At 35.2% G+C, this 17613-nt stretch overlaps 3 protein-coding genes across 4 annotated transcripts; all 3 read right to left on the bottom strand.

Annotated features, from left to right (window-relative positions):
* Positions 1-1056: 1056 nt before the first annotated feature.
* LOC140839956 (shewanella-like protein phosphatase 2) lies at positions 1057-2790 on the bottom strand. Its single transcript, XM_073206978.1, has one exon. It carries the CDS (start codon positions 2685-2687, stop codon positions 1482-1484), a length of 1206 nt encoding a protein of 401 aa, XP_073063079.1. The 5' UTR covers positions 2688-2790; the 3' UTR covers positions 1057-1481.
* Positions 2791-3892: 1102 nt separating this feature from the next.
* Positions 3893-10549, bottom strand: LOC140839954 (E3 ubiquitin-protein ligase RSL1). 2 transcript variants are annotated; one of them, XM_073206976.1, is made up of 4 exons: positions 9765-10549; positions 5077-5849; positions 4318-4509; positions 3893-4140 (listed from the first exon to the last, which is right to left on the bottom strand). In XM_073206976.1, coding segments are annotated over exons 1-4 (1680 nt in total). In that variant the 5' UTR covers positions 10479-10549; the 3' UTR covers positions 3893-4139. The 2 variants fall into 2 exon arrangements, with proteins under 2 accessions (XP_073063077.1, XP_073063075.1); XM_073206974.1 differs by lacking the exon at positions 3893-4140 and having other exon boundaries at positions 4314-4509.
* Positions 10550-12128: 1579 nt separating this feature from the next.
* LOC140839955 (tetraspanin-3-like) lies at positions 12129-15536 on the bottom strand. The gene is made up of 2 exons (XM_073206977.1): positions 14838-15536; positions 12129-12641 (listed from the first exon to the last, which is right to left on the bottom strand). Exons 1-2 carry the CDS (start codon positions 15348-15350, stop codon positions 12300-12302), a joined length of 855 nt encoding a protein of 284 aa, XP_073063078.1. The 5' UTR covers positions 15351-15536; the 3' UTR covers positions 12129-12299.
* Positions 15537-17613: the final 2077 nt, after the last annotated feature.

Here is a 17613-nt window from a genome sequence, read left to right as displayed (position 1 = left end):
CAATATCAATTTATTGCCAAATAATTGAAACAATACAAAAATTTGTGTGAGACGGTCTCACATGTCATATTTTGTGAGATAGATTTCTTATTTGAGTCATCTATAAAAAAAATATTATTTTTTATGTTAAGAGTATTTTTTTATTGTAAATATCAGTAGGGTTGACCCGTCTCACAAATAAAAATTCTTGAAATTATCTCACAAGAGACGTAACCTTGAAACGAAAACAACACTCTCTCTGTTTAACGGTACTTTTTTCGACATCATTATTCTCTATATTAGTGTATAGAATATGGCATCAAACCTTTAAGGCCAAAAGACTCAAAAAGCTTTGTGGCGAACGAGGATCCTGTGATATCAAGAACAGGTAGTGATATCTTTTGTCGAGCATCGATAAATCCTTTGTGTTTTTATTGCCTCGTTTTACTTCTATCTGTCTTTCTTCATCCGGGCAAACTCGAAAATCTGTAAAATCATTTTGAAAATAACAGAAGAACCTATATAACGAACTCAATTGACACCATGTTAGATTCTCAAGCATCTCTACGGTACCTAGATTCAGTGGCAATGTGTAATATCAAATCTTTAAAAATGAGAGCTAAAATTCAAGTGACAGTTTACGTGGAGATCCAGATAAGAAGCATTGCCCTCGTGACAAAAGAACCACAAAAAAATATTGGCATTTGTTTTTATAATCGTTGGCTCCACTTCAACAAGAAAATCTTTCTGGCATCTAATATTGAATCGGGGAAAAAATGGTACATTAGCAGAAGCACCATTAACCAAAGCGAATGCAAATGAATGTGCCTCACTAGATTACAATTCTACCATTTTGTGGTAAGGATAAACTTCGAGCGTTTGACTCTGAGTTATAAAATAATTTGAAATAAAATAGTTGTGTTATGCACATCCATCAATGTATCAGCGTTATATTATAAATCTTTATCATCTCATCCCACAATCCAAATGGTGCCAATAAAATGAATGAAACAAGACACTATCCAAATGGTGCAAAGAAAATGAACGAAACGAGACACTATGTGGCTCACAAACACCTTTAAGAAGAATGAATAAGCTCTTCGAATATACCCACAGAACAAATGCTTTACACAGAGAAGAATCTATAATATTAACATTTGAATTGAGCATCTTGACTACAGTTTTACACCAATGTACCAGAGCAAAAAACTAGGTAAACATCCCATTAAAAAGGAATAAATAACTAAGCTTGTGTTCAGATGGAGGGATTTGATTTTGCAAAAGGTTTTACTGATTTCAAATTATACCGAAAATGAAGAGTTTGAATGGCTTGCTATCATTGCAAAATAGGCTAAAATGCTAACTTGAGGATTTCAAAGTCAATAAACTTTAACTAGACAAACAAGTAGAGTGGATGTATAGCTTCAAACCCTCCCATCCAAATACAGCCTACAAGAATTCCATATACAGATGTAACTTGAGGCATTTTAATACATCTGTATTCAAGCATTCACCTCAATTTGCCTCACTCTTTGTTCTGGGATCAATGAACCAATGCCATCTTTCTCATTGGGAGGCAGAGAAGCTCCATACCCTTTCAGATACAAAGGATTGGAAGTCAAAATGCGAACCTCCGAGTTTTCAATTATCTCCAAAACCTCTGGTAATCCATTCCCACACCCCCACGACATTCCTACATCTATCCTTATTGCTCGGTTACCACAAATTGCATTAATACCACCACTTTGAATCGTATGTCCCATAATCATTCTCTTCGCTCCAGGAATTGTCTCGAGTACATGCTCAAGCATTGAACAATCACAATCTTTCGCCAATTCGTTCGAAAAATTCCTTAACCAAACAATAGAATTCCTCCCCCTCACTAATTGATTTGCCACCTTCTCCTTCGTCCCCCGAATCCAATCCCTTACGTCTTTGTTCACACGCTCTAATCCGTATGATACATGTTTCTGCAACAACCCTCCATGAGCAAAAACTGAGTCCCCAACTACAACAACTGTCTGGTTCTTGGACAAGAATCTATTTGCTATCAACCCATTTGGCCTCATAGCAGCAACTCGGGCTCTAACACCGGTCAGCAACTCGGGCTTAATGTTTCGGAATTCACAAGGAATCCCATCAAACAAATCCTTAATCACAAAATTTTCATCCACCCCACTACACATTTTCTTCATAACATTCCCTACACATTGCCACATTGCCCAATTCTTAAACTCCTCGAGCCCCTCACGAGTCACATAGCGAAAGTCCCCATCAACATTCATAATCTCATGATTCCCATTCATAGTAATAACAAGACCACCTGTTTTCGCAGCCTCTCTCTTCAATTTCTCAAAGAAATACAACAACTTAATCTCATCCCCCCCGCGATCAAAAATATCACCCACCTGTACCACAGTAGCCGACCCGCCAGACCAACGATCACCTGGGTCGATCAAACCCGCGAGCCTTAAGGCCTGCTTGGACTTGATAAGGTCTCCGTGGAGATCCCCGATTGCAATGAGGCGGCTAGGCTGAGGAAATACAGTTTGCAGGGGGTTACCGGTGTTGTTCAATGGGTCTGGAGGCAAGAAAAGGCCGCCGCTGACGGAGAAATCGATGAAAGTGTCGACGAAGGAGGAGAGGAGGGAAGGTATAAGGCCGCAGTCGATGGCGGAGGCGCCGTTTGGAGGGTCCGTAGTTTTCATTTTTCCTCGGCCTTCATTCAACGCAGTGCCGGGCAGGGGCTTGTTGCGTGAGGTTTTGTTAGCTGCTTCGCCGAATGGGGGAAGAGTACGACCAAGATGGATCTATTTACGGTGTGTTTGGCAACTCACATTTGACAGTATTTCATGGGATTTGGATTTCAAAATCCTATTTTTATTCTTTGACAAAATATTAATAAAAAAGGATTTGGATTTGCTTAGAATTTCATGAGATTTCAACAAGTATATCCAAATCCCATCAAATTTGATAAGATTTGGTGGGATTTGGATTTTAAAAACATAAAATTATTTTTTTATCAATCACATCATTCTCCACCAAAAGTTTATAAGGGTAGTTTAGTAAAATTTTAAAATTCTAAATTCGAATATTTTTTTCTCCAAACAAGAAATGGATTTTTAAATATTTGAATTTCCAAATCCAATTCCAAATCCAATTCCAAATCTCACAAAATCTTCTCAAATTCTGGTTGTCAAACATACTGTTATTATACATTTATACATATAATAATAACTTCAAATATGAACAATCTAAATATTAAACTTTATGTTTCAAAAAAAAAATTATTAAACTTTAAAAAACTAAAGGACCACTTAAAGTAAAAAGATCAAAAAGCAAAATATCAAACGTAATACGGCAACAGCGGCGTCGGTGACTGTGGCGTGACAGCTGTGGTGAAGATGGAAGCCGTGAATTGAACGGTTGGAAACGATGATTTTCAGGTTTATATATGTTCTTAACAATAAGAGGGAAATTTACGGAAAATTAAAATAAATAAATTCTTTTACACGTGTCACTGGGTTGTAGGTTGGAATTCGGAAGAAGTTGTATGGATACCAGAAATTTATCCATAAAACATAATGTAAAAGAGGACTCATTCACTTTAAAAAAACAAAACAAAAGTTTAATATTCTGAATTTAGAATTAAGTTTGCAACAAAACGGAGTTGTGTTGTTATTGAGACCTAAACATGACAACTACCTCGTATTGAATGTACATCACTTCTTCTGATCATACTTGATGACATCTTCTCTCATCAATTCTATCGAGACATTGTACAATTTAATGACTTTGTTCATCATTTTGGTATATAATCAATTCTGAAATTGAGAATCATTCCTAGCTTCTTCCAAGGCAAATCATACGACTAAATATACGAGGAAAGGATAGTCGGCTGCCACAGATCACATATTCCAAATAGTTTTTCAATCTTATTATTTATACATTATAATATATTAAATTATTGGAGAACACATATATTTAATGAAAAGACATAAAATATACCTAAATATATGAAACGGACTGAAACATCGTTTCGATATACAAGATATATAGCGTTTGTGCGAATATAGGTGTTCGTCCTAACGTTCATCATCACGGCTTATATCCCACATCAGTCGTTGCAAGAACCCAGTATGAATTGGTCATTGATTCCATCTGAAAAGGAAAGACATGAAAATAGTGACCAATATATCTACAACAATCAAAATAGTTAGTACTTGAAAATCCTAGATAATTCGAAGTTATCGAGAATCAAGCATCCAATCAGCCAAAATAATATATTTTAGCAGTGGGAATTATTGCTCCTTGTCCCTCTCTCCTCACTAAACTTACCAGTAGTAGTCAGAATCCGACTCGTCGTACTCTTCATCATCGTCGTCGTCGTCGTCCTCATCATCTTCTTCCTCCTCTTCGTCGCTAAAGTCTTCATCTAAAATGTTTTCTTCAACCCAAAGTGGACAGTGACAAGTTGCTTCCTTGTTTCTCCACTCCGCTCCACAAGTATAGCAAAATTCATAGCCACATCTGAAAGAATTGGGTTCGAACCAATACCAAAGTACGGGAAACCAAGAAACTTACATGTATCCAAAGAAGTTTAATGAAACTTAATTTAAGTAGGTATAAAAGATCATCCATTGAATAGTCAAAAAAAGCAAACGAGGAATAAGAATTGAAGACTGAAGGTGTAAAAGTATAGTGTGCAAATAAGCCTCTGGTTTAACGAAGGCTAGAACTGGAGCTTATAAATTATAATCGACGGAGCTTGACACCAGCTAGGACATGAATTAATGATACCCATATTTTCTATGAGAAGATGCAATAGGTTCTCTCATGTTCCAAATGGTAAGACAGGCAATTCTCATAGATTAAAAGATGATCTACTTCTAATTTGGAATGCATCGCCTTATTCATTTCATAATCCTTTTCACAGAAAATCTCAGTTTAATGGGAAAAAACATAGCTACATCTTGGGAGGCCATACCATTCCATCTAAAGAAATTCCACTAAATTTGGAAAGTTAAATCAACCATTGTTCATTATAATTCTAGATATTTATGTGAAACATTGAGATAGCTGATATTTAGTTGGTACCTGCAAGTCATGTGGTAGCACCCAGCAGCAAGTTCAATCATATGGTTGCACTTGACACACTGACGCCACATATTTGTTGCGGCCAAATTCTTCAACTTCACTTCTTCTGGCTGGGGATAAGGATTTCTCTTCTTGTATTCCAAACAACCCATGTTATCGTGCCATGGCACCTTGCAATTGATGCAAAAGTTACTGTTGCATTTTATGCACTTCCGGTTTCCAGATTTTTCTGCTCCCACTAAGGCATTCTTGGAATATTCTAAAACCTCCGTTTTAGACATTAAAGCCGAACATTTTGGGTAAGGGCAATAGATTTTCTCTGTGATGGGAATTGAAGCCTCCATTATGCGATGATACATAATTTCCGTCAGCCTCTGTGTCAAGAATTTGCTACAACTGCCGATTTTCAGTTCAGTCCCGCAGCCCTCATGCGGACATTTAGGTAACATCCCATGTAGTAACTTCACTTCCACATGCTGTTTCATGCAAGAAAAGCAATATCGGTGCAAGCAGTCATCGACGGTGAAGATCTGGTTAATATTTGCATCTTCGAAACAAATTACACATGTCTCATACAAGTTACTAGAACTACTCAATTCTGCACGTTTCGTCAACTGAGTAACTATAGCTTCTCTTGCAAGTTTAAATGCAAACTTGATATCATTTCGAGTCACAATAGCTGGCCTGCAGTAAGAAAATTTTTCTTGAAGTTCGAAGACTTGATTGACTAATGCCGAAACTTTTCTCTGTTTCGCTGCCCACCGGCGTGTGATCTAGTTTCAATGACAATTTGAACTAAATAAGTTAGCTTTGAGGAATAAGGATCATCAACAGTTCAAATTACTTCCATCATGATCAATTAAAAGCAAGGCAGCTATTCTTAGTGCAACATTAGTTGCTTCAATTTCAAGTTAGATGTTTCAGTCTTTAGATTTTGGGACAAGGATACACAAATCCAAGCTGTCTTGGAACTGTAATTCTTTTTTTGTTATGTTACTGGGGAGGTGTTCTCATGCATCAATAATGTGAAGACCCGGTCAACAATCAACCCACCGTCTTCTCCCAACAGTTACAAAGAATTATCACTGCTATCATCATGAGCAACAATGAGGAAAATCATGGCCGAAAGTGGGCTGTTAATGGCAAATTATGGGGCCATAACTGCTCCATTTCCACCCCTATAAACATCAGTAGGGAGAATAATCACACAAGCCATATGTAGAATCGCTGCAGAAATTATAAATAGGTCAAGGCAATTCCAGAACAGAAAAAGGCAATTTTTTTTGGAGCTTTCTTGCATCCAAATTCAATTCAAGCACTTGTAAGACATATGTGTTAAATCGATCCAATGCGTTAAATATTTTGAAACTCCGCATTTCTGAAACTCCAGAGTACAAAGTTATTACTTGTGTCCCAAATATATAAGTTAGTTTTTTCACATTGATTAAGTATGTCAAAAGAATTTTTACAATCAAATTTATTATTTTATCCTTATTTATATCATTCAAAATATGGTTGCACTTCTTTCCAAAATTTAGTTAAAAGGCATATAGGTAAAAAAAATAAGAAATGCTAATAAATGTAGAAACTGGAGTGCATATTTGGGATAACTGAAAAAAATATATAATCCATATATTTGGGACGGGGATAGTATATTTTTGGCACTATATATTTCCAAATCCAAATGGTAGGAATACAGAACTTTGTTTCTAAACATAGTTCGGTGGGTAGATAACCAAAACTCTTGTAGGAAACCGTTGTTTTGATATTTCATGTCCTTGTGGGTAAACTGATGTTTTGACATTACCTATAAGAGGGTTAATTCTAAAGGACTGGTACGTATCTGAGTTTATTTTGTTCTGATTCAATCTACAAAAAATCAGTTTTGTTATATTCATATCTACTTATGTTAAATTTCAGTTTCAGTTTCGCTTTCAGTTTTGAGGGTATTTCAAATGCTACGTCGAATTTACTTTTCTGTAAGTTATATATATTTATATATATGTTATATTATATCATGTTCGATCGACTAAATGTTTTCCGAGACACTCACCCCTTACCTCCCTTTCCCTAATAAGACCCAATTTTGAGTTTGTAATGGAGATGTTTTTAAAGCTGTTGATGCTGTTCATAAATTTTTTGTTACTGTTACTTAAAATTTTTAAGGTTTCGCTGATGTATTTTGTCCAAAACAGAGTTGCTACAATTATGTTTTAGTTCCTGATTGTAAAAACATATTTCGTTTTTCATTTTTATGAGACAATAGACTGGTTTAGTTCATATATATACCACGAGACTTGTTGTTTTCGGATTCTGATTCGGAAGCAATGCGGGTATCAATGGATCCTAGCGTGACATGTGAAACCTTAAAATCATTCGACAAGAAATAGATCATCTCTTTGAAAACTAAACACCAAAACAGCAAAAGAAATATGTTTATATACTTTTCGTCATAAAATGCTATTCCACTTTTTCAAAAAATCACTTCAGCGAAATAATTAAAAAAACTACTTCCCACCTCAAAATGAAGAAACTAAAGAAAGATAAAAACATATGATGATGCACCAAATTCACAAATAAGTTTGCTGACATGAACATAACTGAAATATTAATTCTGTAGAAAATGATTAATTACCTGAACTTCTGTTCATTTATATGAAAAAGTGCTTTTTGCAACTTTTGCAAAATAACACACAAACGCAAATGCATATCCATTCAATTCAATTGTTCAGTTCAAATAGCCTCCACCAATTATTTCTTGATGTTTTTCGCGCCTCAACTTTTAATCATTTTTTTCATATTAGTTAGGATTTAGGAAGTTAATAAAAGACCATTTAATTACATCCTTTTACAAAAGAAACATAGTTTCCCAGCTTATTCTGTGTAAAAGAAAATAAAATATGTCAACTAAAGCTTACATACCTAAATCATCATCATCGCACTTTCCTGCTAGTTGCGGGATCGAAATTCACTCCAGACAAAATTTCATCTTTTTCCATTAGTTTTAATATCAAAACAATACTCACTGTCCAAAATCACTTTCATACTCAATGCAATAACTAGGTAGAGTCAAGAGTGCCATATTCACCTGGCTCAACCGTTAATTAAAAGTACACACCTGGGACGCCAAGGCCCCGAGTGCAGTGTTTCCAAAAGGCGTGCATGGTCATGTGCCTTTCTAGAAGCGCAGTTTGTGCCTAAAGCGCAATGGGAAACACTTCAGGCTTTACATGTTAAAAAAAAAGAGGAGAAAAAAAACAACTTGGTGGCATGGTTTTGTTTATTATAAAACCCCAAGATGAAGCCCCATCATCGCTTCTTTCTATGTTAAAAATTTTAAGGCCCAGCACAAAATCACCCTAAACCATTAAAATTCCCATCTTTCTCTACCGAGTCCACCCAAGCAGCACTATTTTGTTTTTTTTCTCTTTTTCGGTTACAAAAGTTCTTCGGAAACAAGATTCTAACTTCTTTCCAGAACAATCAGACCTCCTTCTTCAGCAATTCAAGTCCCTAAAGCTCTAAAACCACTATCCCAAGATAACTCAAAACTCTCCAGTCTCCACTACTACAGTACCTTGCCGCTAAAAATGTCAATCCTGAATTATCAATACTTCGAAAGGATCCAACGTGGGACGATGGGTCCCTAATAGACTCTAAAAATTTCAACGCCATAAAATGCTGTATATGTGGTAAAATAACAAGTGGAGGGATTCATAGACACAAGTATCCTCACAAAAAGACGAAGTATGTTTACAGAATCTATGATGGACTATTCTCACACGTGAGAAAAAGTTTGAGCCAGCTTTCATGTTTAAGACAAATGAAGGCATCCAGGGGCTAGCAGGATAATAACCAGAGTAACTCCGAAGCTAATGATACTTTTACAATGAAAATATATACATTCATAAGCATGAAAAATGGCATTTCAATGAGATCTCATGCACTAGCATTCACGGCCCAAAATCATATGAGATAGGAGTGGTTTACCAAGGATTGACGAGTGCACAAATTGGACTACTTTTCCCTAAAACTCACAAACAAGGAGCAATAGAGTCAAATTTCCAAAACCTACAGCATGCGAAGCTAACTCAAGCCAATGTTGATGGAAACATTTTGTGAATGTTATTAACAGTGATAATTTGATTGAGCTATTAGACGGTTGGATTTTGTTCATCAAACAAACTCTCCTTTTGAGTGAAAGAACTTTTTTACATCTAATACTTATTTTTATTATCCATGGCCTTTATTTTGTTCTTTTCTCTTTTGCCTTCGCGCGTCAAGGCGTCAAATATTTCGTTTTGCATTTAATGAAGAACACAATTCTTAATACAACATCAAATTCATATTATCAAGATAAATTAAGGGATATTGGCTCACGTTAATTATTTTGTTCTTTTGGTGTGATTATTGTTTTTTTTTTCAATATTAAAAACTAAACCTATGTGGTTATCAACTTATCATTGCAATTCTAACACATCCAAAACAAAAACTTTGGATCAAGATAACTTTCTCGTCATTATTTAGAGGTATCTTTGTTATGTTCTCTAAATACCCTCCCTATGATAATTACATGAAACATAATCTTATCACATGCTTTAGACGTTTCCTATTCAGGATTTGAAACTCACCAATTTGTAAGTCAGAGATAAAGGGAAATGAACGAATTCAAAGGGATTGAAACTTACAAACTTGTATATCGGATAGTAATCACAGAAAAAGACGACCCTATGGAGTTCCAATTCTATCGCAGCATTCAGACCCTCGATTAGTGCCCTAAGTTCGGCAAACTGCCGGCTCATCACATTGCCCACTAAGGGTTTTCGCAGCTCAAACAGCAGTTCATCCTTTGAATCACATATTGCAACGCCAATCCCTCCAAGAACATTCCCCTTCGGAAGTTGCCTCTCCGCCAAACCCTTCGTGTAAATCCTAAAAATCTCGGCATTGGCTCCCTTGGAGCTGCCTTCTCCGAAAGGAACTTCGAAATCATCGCCCCAGTCCTCCCACTCGTCATCGGACATTTTCGAGATTTGAAGTGCCATTTTGTGATCGTGCATCCGACGGTGGAGATCAGTCTTCAGTCTAGAAAACTCTGTTTCCGAGATAGCAAAGTCCTTTAATTCCTGATCGAGTTTGAGGAGTTCCTCGGACTGGAGGTCAGTGAAGTTCGTAAAGTCGTCTCTCGACTTCGGAGGATTCAATTGGTCAGGGGGTCCGGCAGTGGTGGAGGTGGATGGTTGGTTTTGCAGGGAAAGAGAGGCGGAGATGGCCTCCTGAAGTTGGAGGTTGAAGGCAAAATCCAGGTCGGAATCCAGGGCTTTGGCCTCCATCAGTTCAATGCGCTGGGCAGCGGCGATGGATCGAAAGTTAGGGTCCGCCTCAAAGTCCGCCGACTCCATTCTTCGGAATGTGAGGTTTCGAACGTGGAAGACTCTTGCTTGCTGGGGTTTTATACGAGATTGCCCATGACAACCCGTAGGGGTGGGCATAAAACCCGAAAAACCGAAAAAACCGATCGAACCGAATAATTCGGTTTAAATGGTTCGGTTTTATCGGTTTTTCGGTCGGTTATGGTTTTAAAATATATAAAGTTCGGTTTTTCGGTTCGGTTTTCGGTTTTAAGCCCCAAAAAAACCGAAAAATCGAACCGGCCATATTTTTGTTAAATACAAGGTTTTTATGTATAATGGGTCATATTATTGTTAAATATAAGCCTTTTATATATAATGGGCCTATTAAGATTTAGGAACTTAGTATCATTAACCCTCAATTTTTCAATTCGATCGTTTTCTCTTATTTCTCACCACTCATTAGTCGACGTTCTCTTTTTTTCTGTATATATTTCTTTAATATTTCGTAAGATTATTTGTGTTCCATTCGAACTGGTTGACACCTTGTTATCATTCTTATTACTGAATATTCCATTGGATTCATGCATTTTCCGTGTTTACATGGTTAATCAAGTCTCACAAATTAAATATTTGAAAAATACTATGATTTAGATTTTAAAGACATAAAATGACATATAATTTTATCTCTCAACAAATTTTAGCCAACCGTATATAACCGGCCGTAAAAACCGAACCGTATTACAAAAAAACCGAACCGAACCGTAATAAAATGGTTTGGTTTTGGACTAGAGATATTCAAAACCGAAAACCGAAAAACCGAACCGTTGTAGACTAAAACCGAACCAAACCGACCGTTGCCCACCCCTAACAACCCGGGTGGAATAACCCGGATGCTGGTAAAGCCTTGCTCCTCGTTTGGCTTGGCTCACAGTACGAGAATAATTAAAGGATATTTTTTTCCCAGAATTATATGGTGACAAAAAGTTGATGAAAATATATGATTTACAAATTTTAGGATGTGTGAAAATGTTCGCTCATAAAATCTGACATTTAATGCAAAAATACCGCAATGTCGCACACTTGTAAATATAGGTAATTAATTAATAGTTAAAATAAGTTAGTAATTTTTACTTAGGGTTAATGGTTTAAAAACAATTTTAAGGTTGCATGCTATTGCACGGCGAAAGAGCACTTTTCCTTGAAAGGCATCGAAATTGTTTCGGATGAATCGATGAATGGTTCGGGCTCTCGGTGGAAATGATGCGCCAAAGCGACTCTTCCTTAAACAAGGTAGAGTTGGACTTATATCGTGTTGTGTTGATGATATTATTTTCGGACTAATGTTGGGTCTGTGAACTTTGTTTGTTGAGCAGAAACTTGGCCGACCTTGTTTTATGGAAGATGAAGAAGATTTGGACGATATGTGAATCATTCCCTGTTCATAAGTTCAAATTTTATAGTGATTTCTTTATTCAGTTAATGATATTTATATTTTAGCAATGACACTCTTCTCCTCCTTTCTCATAAATGAATATCTTGAGATGAATTTGTTTTCTGGTGGCTCCAGTTTGTTCCTGGTCAATATTGTACTTTCAAAAGTTGGTTAAATATTTTCGAAAGCATTATGGATACCGGGTTAGCATTTGCGATGTATTTGTATGAGACGATGGATCCTAAGTTTTTTGTTTTCAAATGAGATGAGCACAAAAATCGAGAGATCTATTTCCATAGTAACATAAACTCACCCATCGATACCATATATAATAAGAATCTGGGTGAGTGCAAAAAACTTAAAGCAAGGTCATAAACAATAAAATATACAGGCAAAGATATTGATTCAAACGCAAGCAGTGATTCAGAGTTTACTCCTTAAAAGTGTATTCTGCTAGGCCTTTCCTTCTCCATTCGAGTCTCGCCATACGGTTCATCATTGTCCATTTGTTTGTTGTGCCTAAAGGCTGCACAGGCAACCACACAAACGATAGCTAGGATGATTAACACGACGATGTTGATAACGGAGACCTTTCGCCAGCTCTTCTTAAGGCTGGCCAGCACGCCAGCTTTACACGAGTCGCAGTCATAACAAAGTTGCGACTGGTCGTTGCTCCATCGCTGGCAGTCTAGGTCGTTTCCTGTTAGCCCTCCGTCTGTCCAGAATGTCTCATTGTTGTACGCAAATCCGCATGATGTAGGAGGTTTGCAACATCCGGACTGCATATGAAAGCCAACGAGAAGCATTAGCTCGAACACATATACTACACAAAAATTACTTTATTAATTTCTAAAAACAATCAGCGAAAGCAAATTTATATTAGAATATCATTGTCAAAAAAATTGGTTTTCAATTTTGCACAGAAACCTCCCAGATGTCCTAGAGTCAAATTGTTTGAATTTTATATTTTGTTTAAATGAGCCCTTCCAAATTTTAAAAATAACCAACTAAAAACACAATCTTTTCTGACGAAGTTTATCCATCCAAATACAGTCCGAGAGCACGTCGCAGCGACGATTTTGTTCAACACGTGGAACAAAGGTGGAGATATCTCTCACGCAACCACAAATTTGCAAAAGAACCAAGCAACGACATCATCAAGGGAATCATGAAATAAGCAAGAATTTATATGATAAATTAATCAAAACAATGCATATAAAATAATAAGGAATGCAACTTTTTGACCTGTTCATCGATTTACCAAATCATTCGAAAATCAAGAAATCCCATATGATGGCATAATCAAAATTTCTCTTACAAGGACCACAAATTCTCAACTTCATCAAAAAAGTAATCAGTATCATCCTAGCAAGTATGAGGTATGATAAGTTTACTCATATCATAAAGATATTATGTGATCTGGTAATGCAATAATCGATTGCATCAGCTTATTTGGTATAACTAATCCAACAGATTTTTTAATTCGATATACCAGTCTTTTTAAATCAGACTAATCAATTAAGCTTAAGTCCTAACAACGATGCTCTCGTTAATAAACAAAGCAAGGACAACCAAGAAAAGTCTATCAGTGTCGATAATATTGATAAAGCTCATATTTAAACAAGGCTAAAGTCCAGTACATCATGGAGTTAATGCAAGTGCATGTAACAAATACTGCATATATAGTCAATCGATAGTCGCCTAGGTTACCTATTGCAGATGTCAGATTCTCAAGGGAAGGGCTGGCGTTGGACTTAACTTTCAATCATGTAACATTCAATTATCTTTACAACAACCATTAGTCTGGGTACCGATAATTTAGACCAGCTTTCAAGAATAACAGTAGTTAAAAGATTCGCATAAATTAAGGTAAGATCATTGTACAGTACAACCCATGATCCCTACCATATGCATAAGTTGATCATTATTCTATTTAATAATTCTACCACACTAGCTCATCGAATAATTGTGATGTTAGGGTACAGCCTAGCTTTCAAACTTAGAAAATAAGGCAACAAGATATAACAAAAGGACCCATTTATTGGTCAAACCATTTCAGGAAAGTATGGAGCAAGTTATCGTAAATTCATTCATCTGCGCTTGCTAATTTTTAAGAAAATCCCCGACCAAGAAAATCTATGCTATATTATAATCGATGATAGTTGTAGAATAATCACTTTGATGCCATCATGTGGTCAAAAAATTACTGTATCACCCGAAATCTAAAAAACTAAAAAAATTCATAAATTTTAAAAATGACATAATTAACGAACTTAAACAATTATGTTAGTTAATCATCAAGAAATCTTATTAAAATTATGTTTAATGTTCCTAATTTAATTCAATATCTAAACTTTTTCTGCAAAAATCACTTACCACTAAAAGCTTTTGCAAACAGAAAAATAATTTATAAGCAGACAACTCGTTGTTTACGACTTTTCAGTACCAAAGTAAAGAAAGTTCATACGCCCACATGTTTTCAAATTAAAGATGAAACATAAGTGCCCATAGAGGAAGCCAAATTCTTTTGAGTTGTCATTATTTTTGTAGAAAAGTCTCTACTTTATTGTAACAAGAAAAAGATATCGTCTAAAACTTAATGAATTGCTATAAAATAATTCAATTAAACGACACGAAAAAAAGTAAAAAGTCGACATCATCGGATAAGGACCATAGTTTTTGAATCTCAGCCACTCTGTTTCAATGAAGAAACAATTTCATATGTCGACAAAGTTCAAGATCATGAAGTTCCCGTGATTAGAAAACTCCAAGAATTTTTTTGCCCTGAACTAAATAAAGCTATCACAACATTTGTTCTTGAATTTCTTGAATCCCAACTCAAAATCGTCACTTTCAACTAGAAATTTGGAACTTTTCCGAGCTGATGACCAAATCCCAGAAAAATTATCTCGCTTTTCGAACAAATTTGTAAAAAGAAACAGTAAAGATATTGAGATTTCTCTTGTTTTCGTTACCTCAATAGGGTTGAGTTTTCTTAGATAGAACATTTCTGGAGTCTCCGGGAAACCCCCAACATTCCTCCGGATCTTTCTGCAGGCATGCGAATCCCTAATGCAAGAGCTAATCTTACCCCAGTAGCTCTCACTCGCCACGCGATCCTTCAACCAGCCCGAATAATCCCCCAAGTAGTACTCCAAATAGACCCGGTTCATGACCGGTTGACCCGATCCTTTGTCCGTGACAGCATACGCGAAGATGATGAATCCAACAAGAGCGGCGATAATGAAGAACATGGCCCACAAGTAGAGGAACATGAGGAAGGTGTTGCGGTAGCACGCGCCGGCGAAGCCCGCGAGTGAGACCACCATGATGGATACGCCTATGACGATGAGTGGCCACTGCAGGAACTTGAGGCAGTCGGTATTGTTGGCTCGGCTGCTCAGCCATATCCCGCCGCCGAGGATGGGGATTGAAAGCAAGAAAGTGAGGAAGTTGAGGAGGCCTATCAGGTGGTTGCTGGCTCTCATTTTCGCTTGATATATTACTCGTAGATTACATGAGATTTTTTAAGGGAAGTGTGCGTGTGTGTGTGTGTGTTCTTGGGAGTGAAACTGTGAGCTCGGCGGATTGGAAAATGGTGGACCGGAAGAGAAGAAACATGCACGCACTCCTGTCCTAGATAATCGACAAGTGTGCAGACCAAACACAAAATGAAACCTATAGATTTATCTAATTAGCCTCGACAATTTTGATATCTTATACGGTTTTTCCACAATTTGGTTGGTATTTCTAAAAAAATATTATTATTTAGTAATTGTCTAAAAAATTAGTTTTTCCTATTTTCGAATTTATTATTTTGTATTAATTTCTATTAATATAATCAAAATGATATATCGATTTTGATATTTTAAAAGTAATTATATCATTTTGATAAATAAATTTAAATATATTTGGATACTCTTGTCCCAATAATTATTATTACAAGATGGAGAATTATGTTATCCAATTAAAGATATTTTTTATATAGTTTGTTCGTTGTTTAAATTGATTTTGCAGTAGAGAATATTAGTATTTTTTTAATAATTATTATTTTAATAAATTTAATGTTATGAAGAAAATTTTAAATATATATGACAAAAAGGATAACTAGATTAGTTGTTTTTGTATGGGATATCTTAAATAATTGAAAAAAGCATATACACAGGACAAGCTTATCATTTTCATTTAAATTAATAATTTAATCAAGACCAAAAAATGTTGTGCATGTTTATCCAAAATTTAATGCAAAGGCATAAAATTTCCATCTAATAAAAAATAATTTATATTTACATTTAATAAAATTTATAATTATATTTGAGACCGTACCTGATTTTTAATGAAGGCATTAAATGAAATGAATTAAAGTCTTTCATGTTTGGTTAAATATCTTGGTTGTTTCCTTGACTAATTCCTTATGATTGATTGGGTTCAAATAAATTAAATTAAATTAAATTAATTCTCTTGGAGTGTGACAGAAGCTAAAAAATTGAATTAAAGAGTATATTCGAAATATAAAATAATAATCAGAGAAGTAAGGAATCTAGCTGGAATGGAGCTCAATCGAGAATATTTGTACAATAATATTTAAATTTTTGGGTAAATAAATTTTATAAATTGTAATGCTAGAGGCTAACCCAACATGTTACGTCTGCCTCACAGAATGTTGGATGGATAACCAACAAATGCCCTTGTAAAAATCTCCTAAGCAAAATATCACTAACATTCAATGGGTGGGTGACACATCATCGGTGCTCATATAAGTGTGCACGGTAGATGTGCAGCATATCAAAACTGTATATACTACTCACTAACAATATATATTGCTCACTAACAATATTCATCAATGATGTAACACTCAGCCATTACATATGAAGAAATATATCAAACTTACATATTCATTATGTGAGTATTATCTCATTGGAAGACCACTATATTTTTATCTTCATATATCATAAGATAAGACGGGAATCATGATTGGTGAACAACATAACAAAATTATATTTATATATATTTGGGTCATATCACATAAAATATTTGGTTATACGTATGAGAATTATATACGCAAAAATTGTGAAGTCGTCGGTAGATGGATAAGTGGTCCATTTATATTTATATATATAAATTATTTGGCCTTATAGTATAAACCAAAAATGAATGGAATGAAGAAGAATGATTGTACGTGTAGGAGCAAGATATTAAATTCGGCAAGAACGTAACCAAGGGAATATAAAAAGAAATCCACAGAGATCAAAGGCGGTGGAAAACGATGACGGAGGAGAGGATAATATTGGTTAAAACAAAATAATCGATTAATTTGGAATATCACAGTTTTCTATTTTTTTAAAAAAAAATTGGTTAGATTGGTTTAGGTTAAATTGAATATATATATTTTTAAATAAAAAAAATCAATTATATCAATATTTTAATATATAAAATTTGTTTTGATTAGATTTTTTAATAAACTTGGTTAGTTCGGCCACTGCTAATTTTAATAATATTCGATTTTTTCGGTTTTTATTAAAATTTTGGTTAGTTCGATTAGGTTGAAAAAATTAGGATTATTAGGTTTTGAACAATTTGTTTAGTGTAGCCCTAAATTGAACAAGGAAATTCCTTACCTTGTTTTTGGATAGACCATATGGATTTGGTAAAATATTTGATCGATATGTTCAAGAGCAATAATATTTTTATTATGAGAACAATTGAAGTTTTACATTTTAAACTATTGTAAGATTTAAAAGATTTAATTCG

The sequence above is a fragment of the Primulina eburnea genome, chromosome 8 (genome assembly GCF_022965805.1).
Source record: "Primulina eburnea isolate SZY01 chromosome 8, ASM2296580v1, whole genome shotgun sequence".
NCBI classification, from domain to species: domain Eukaryota; kingdom Viridiplantae; phylum Streptophyta; class Magnoliopsida; order Lamiales; family Gesneriaceae; genus Primulina; species Primulina eburnea.
Note: the sequence above shows the minus strand (reverse complement) of the source record. Positions and strands in the feature narration are given on the sequence as shown.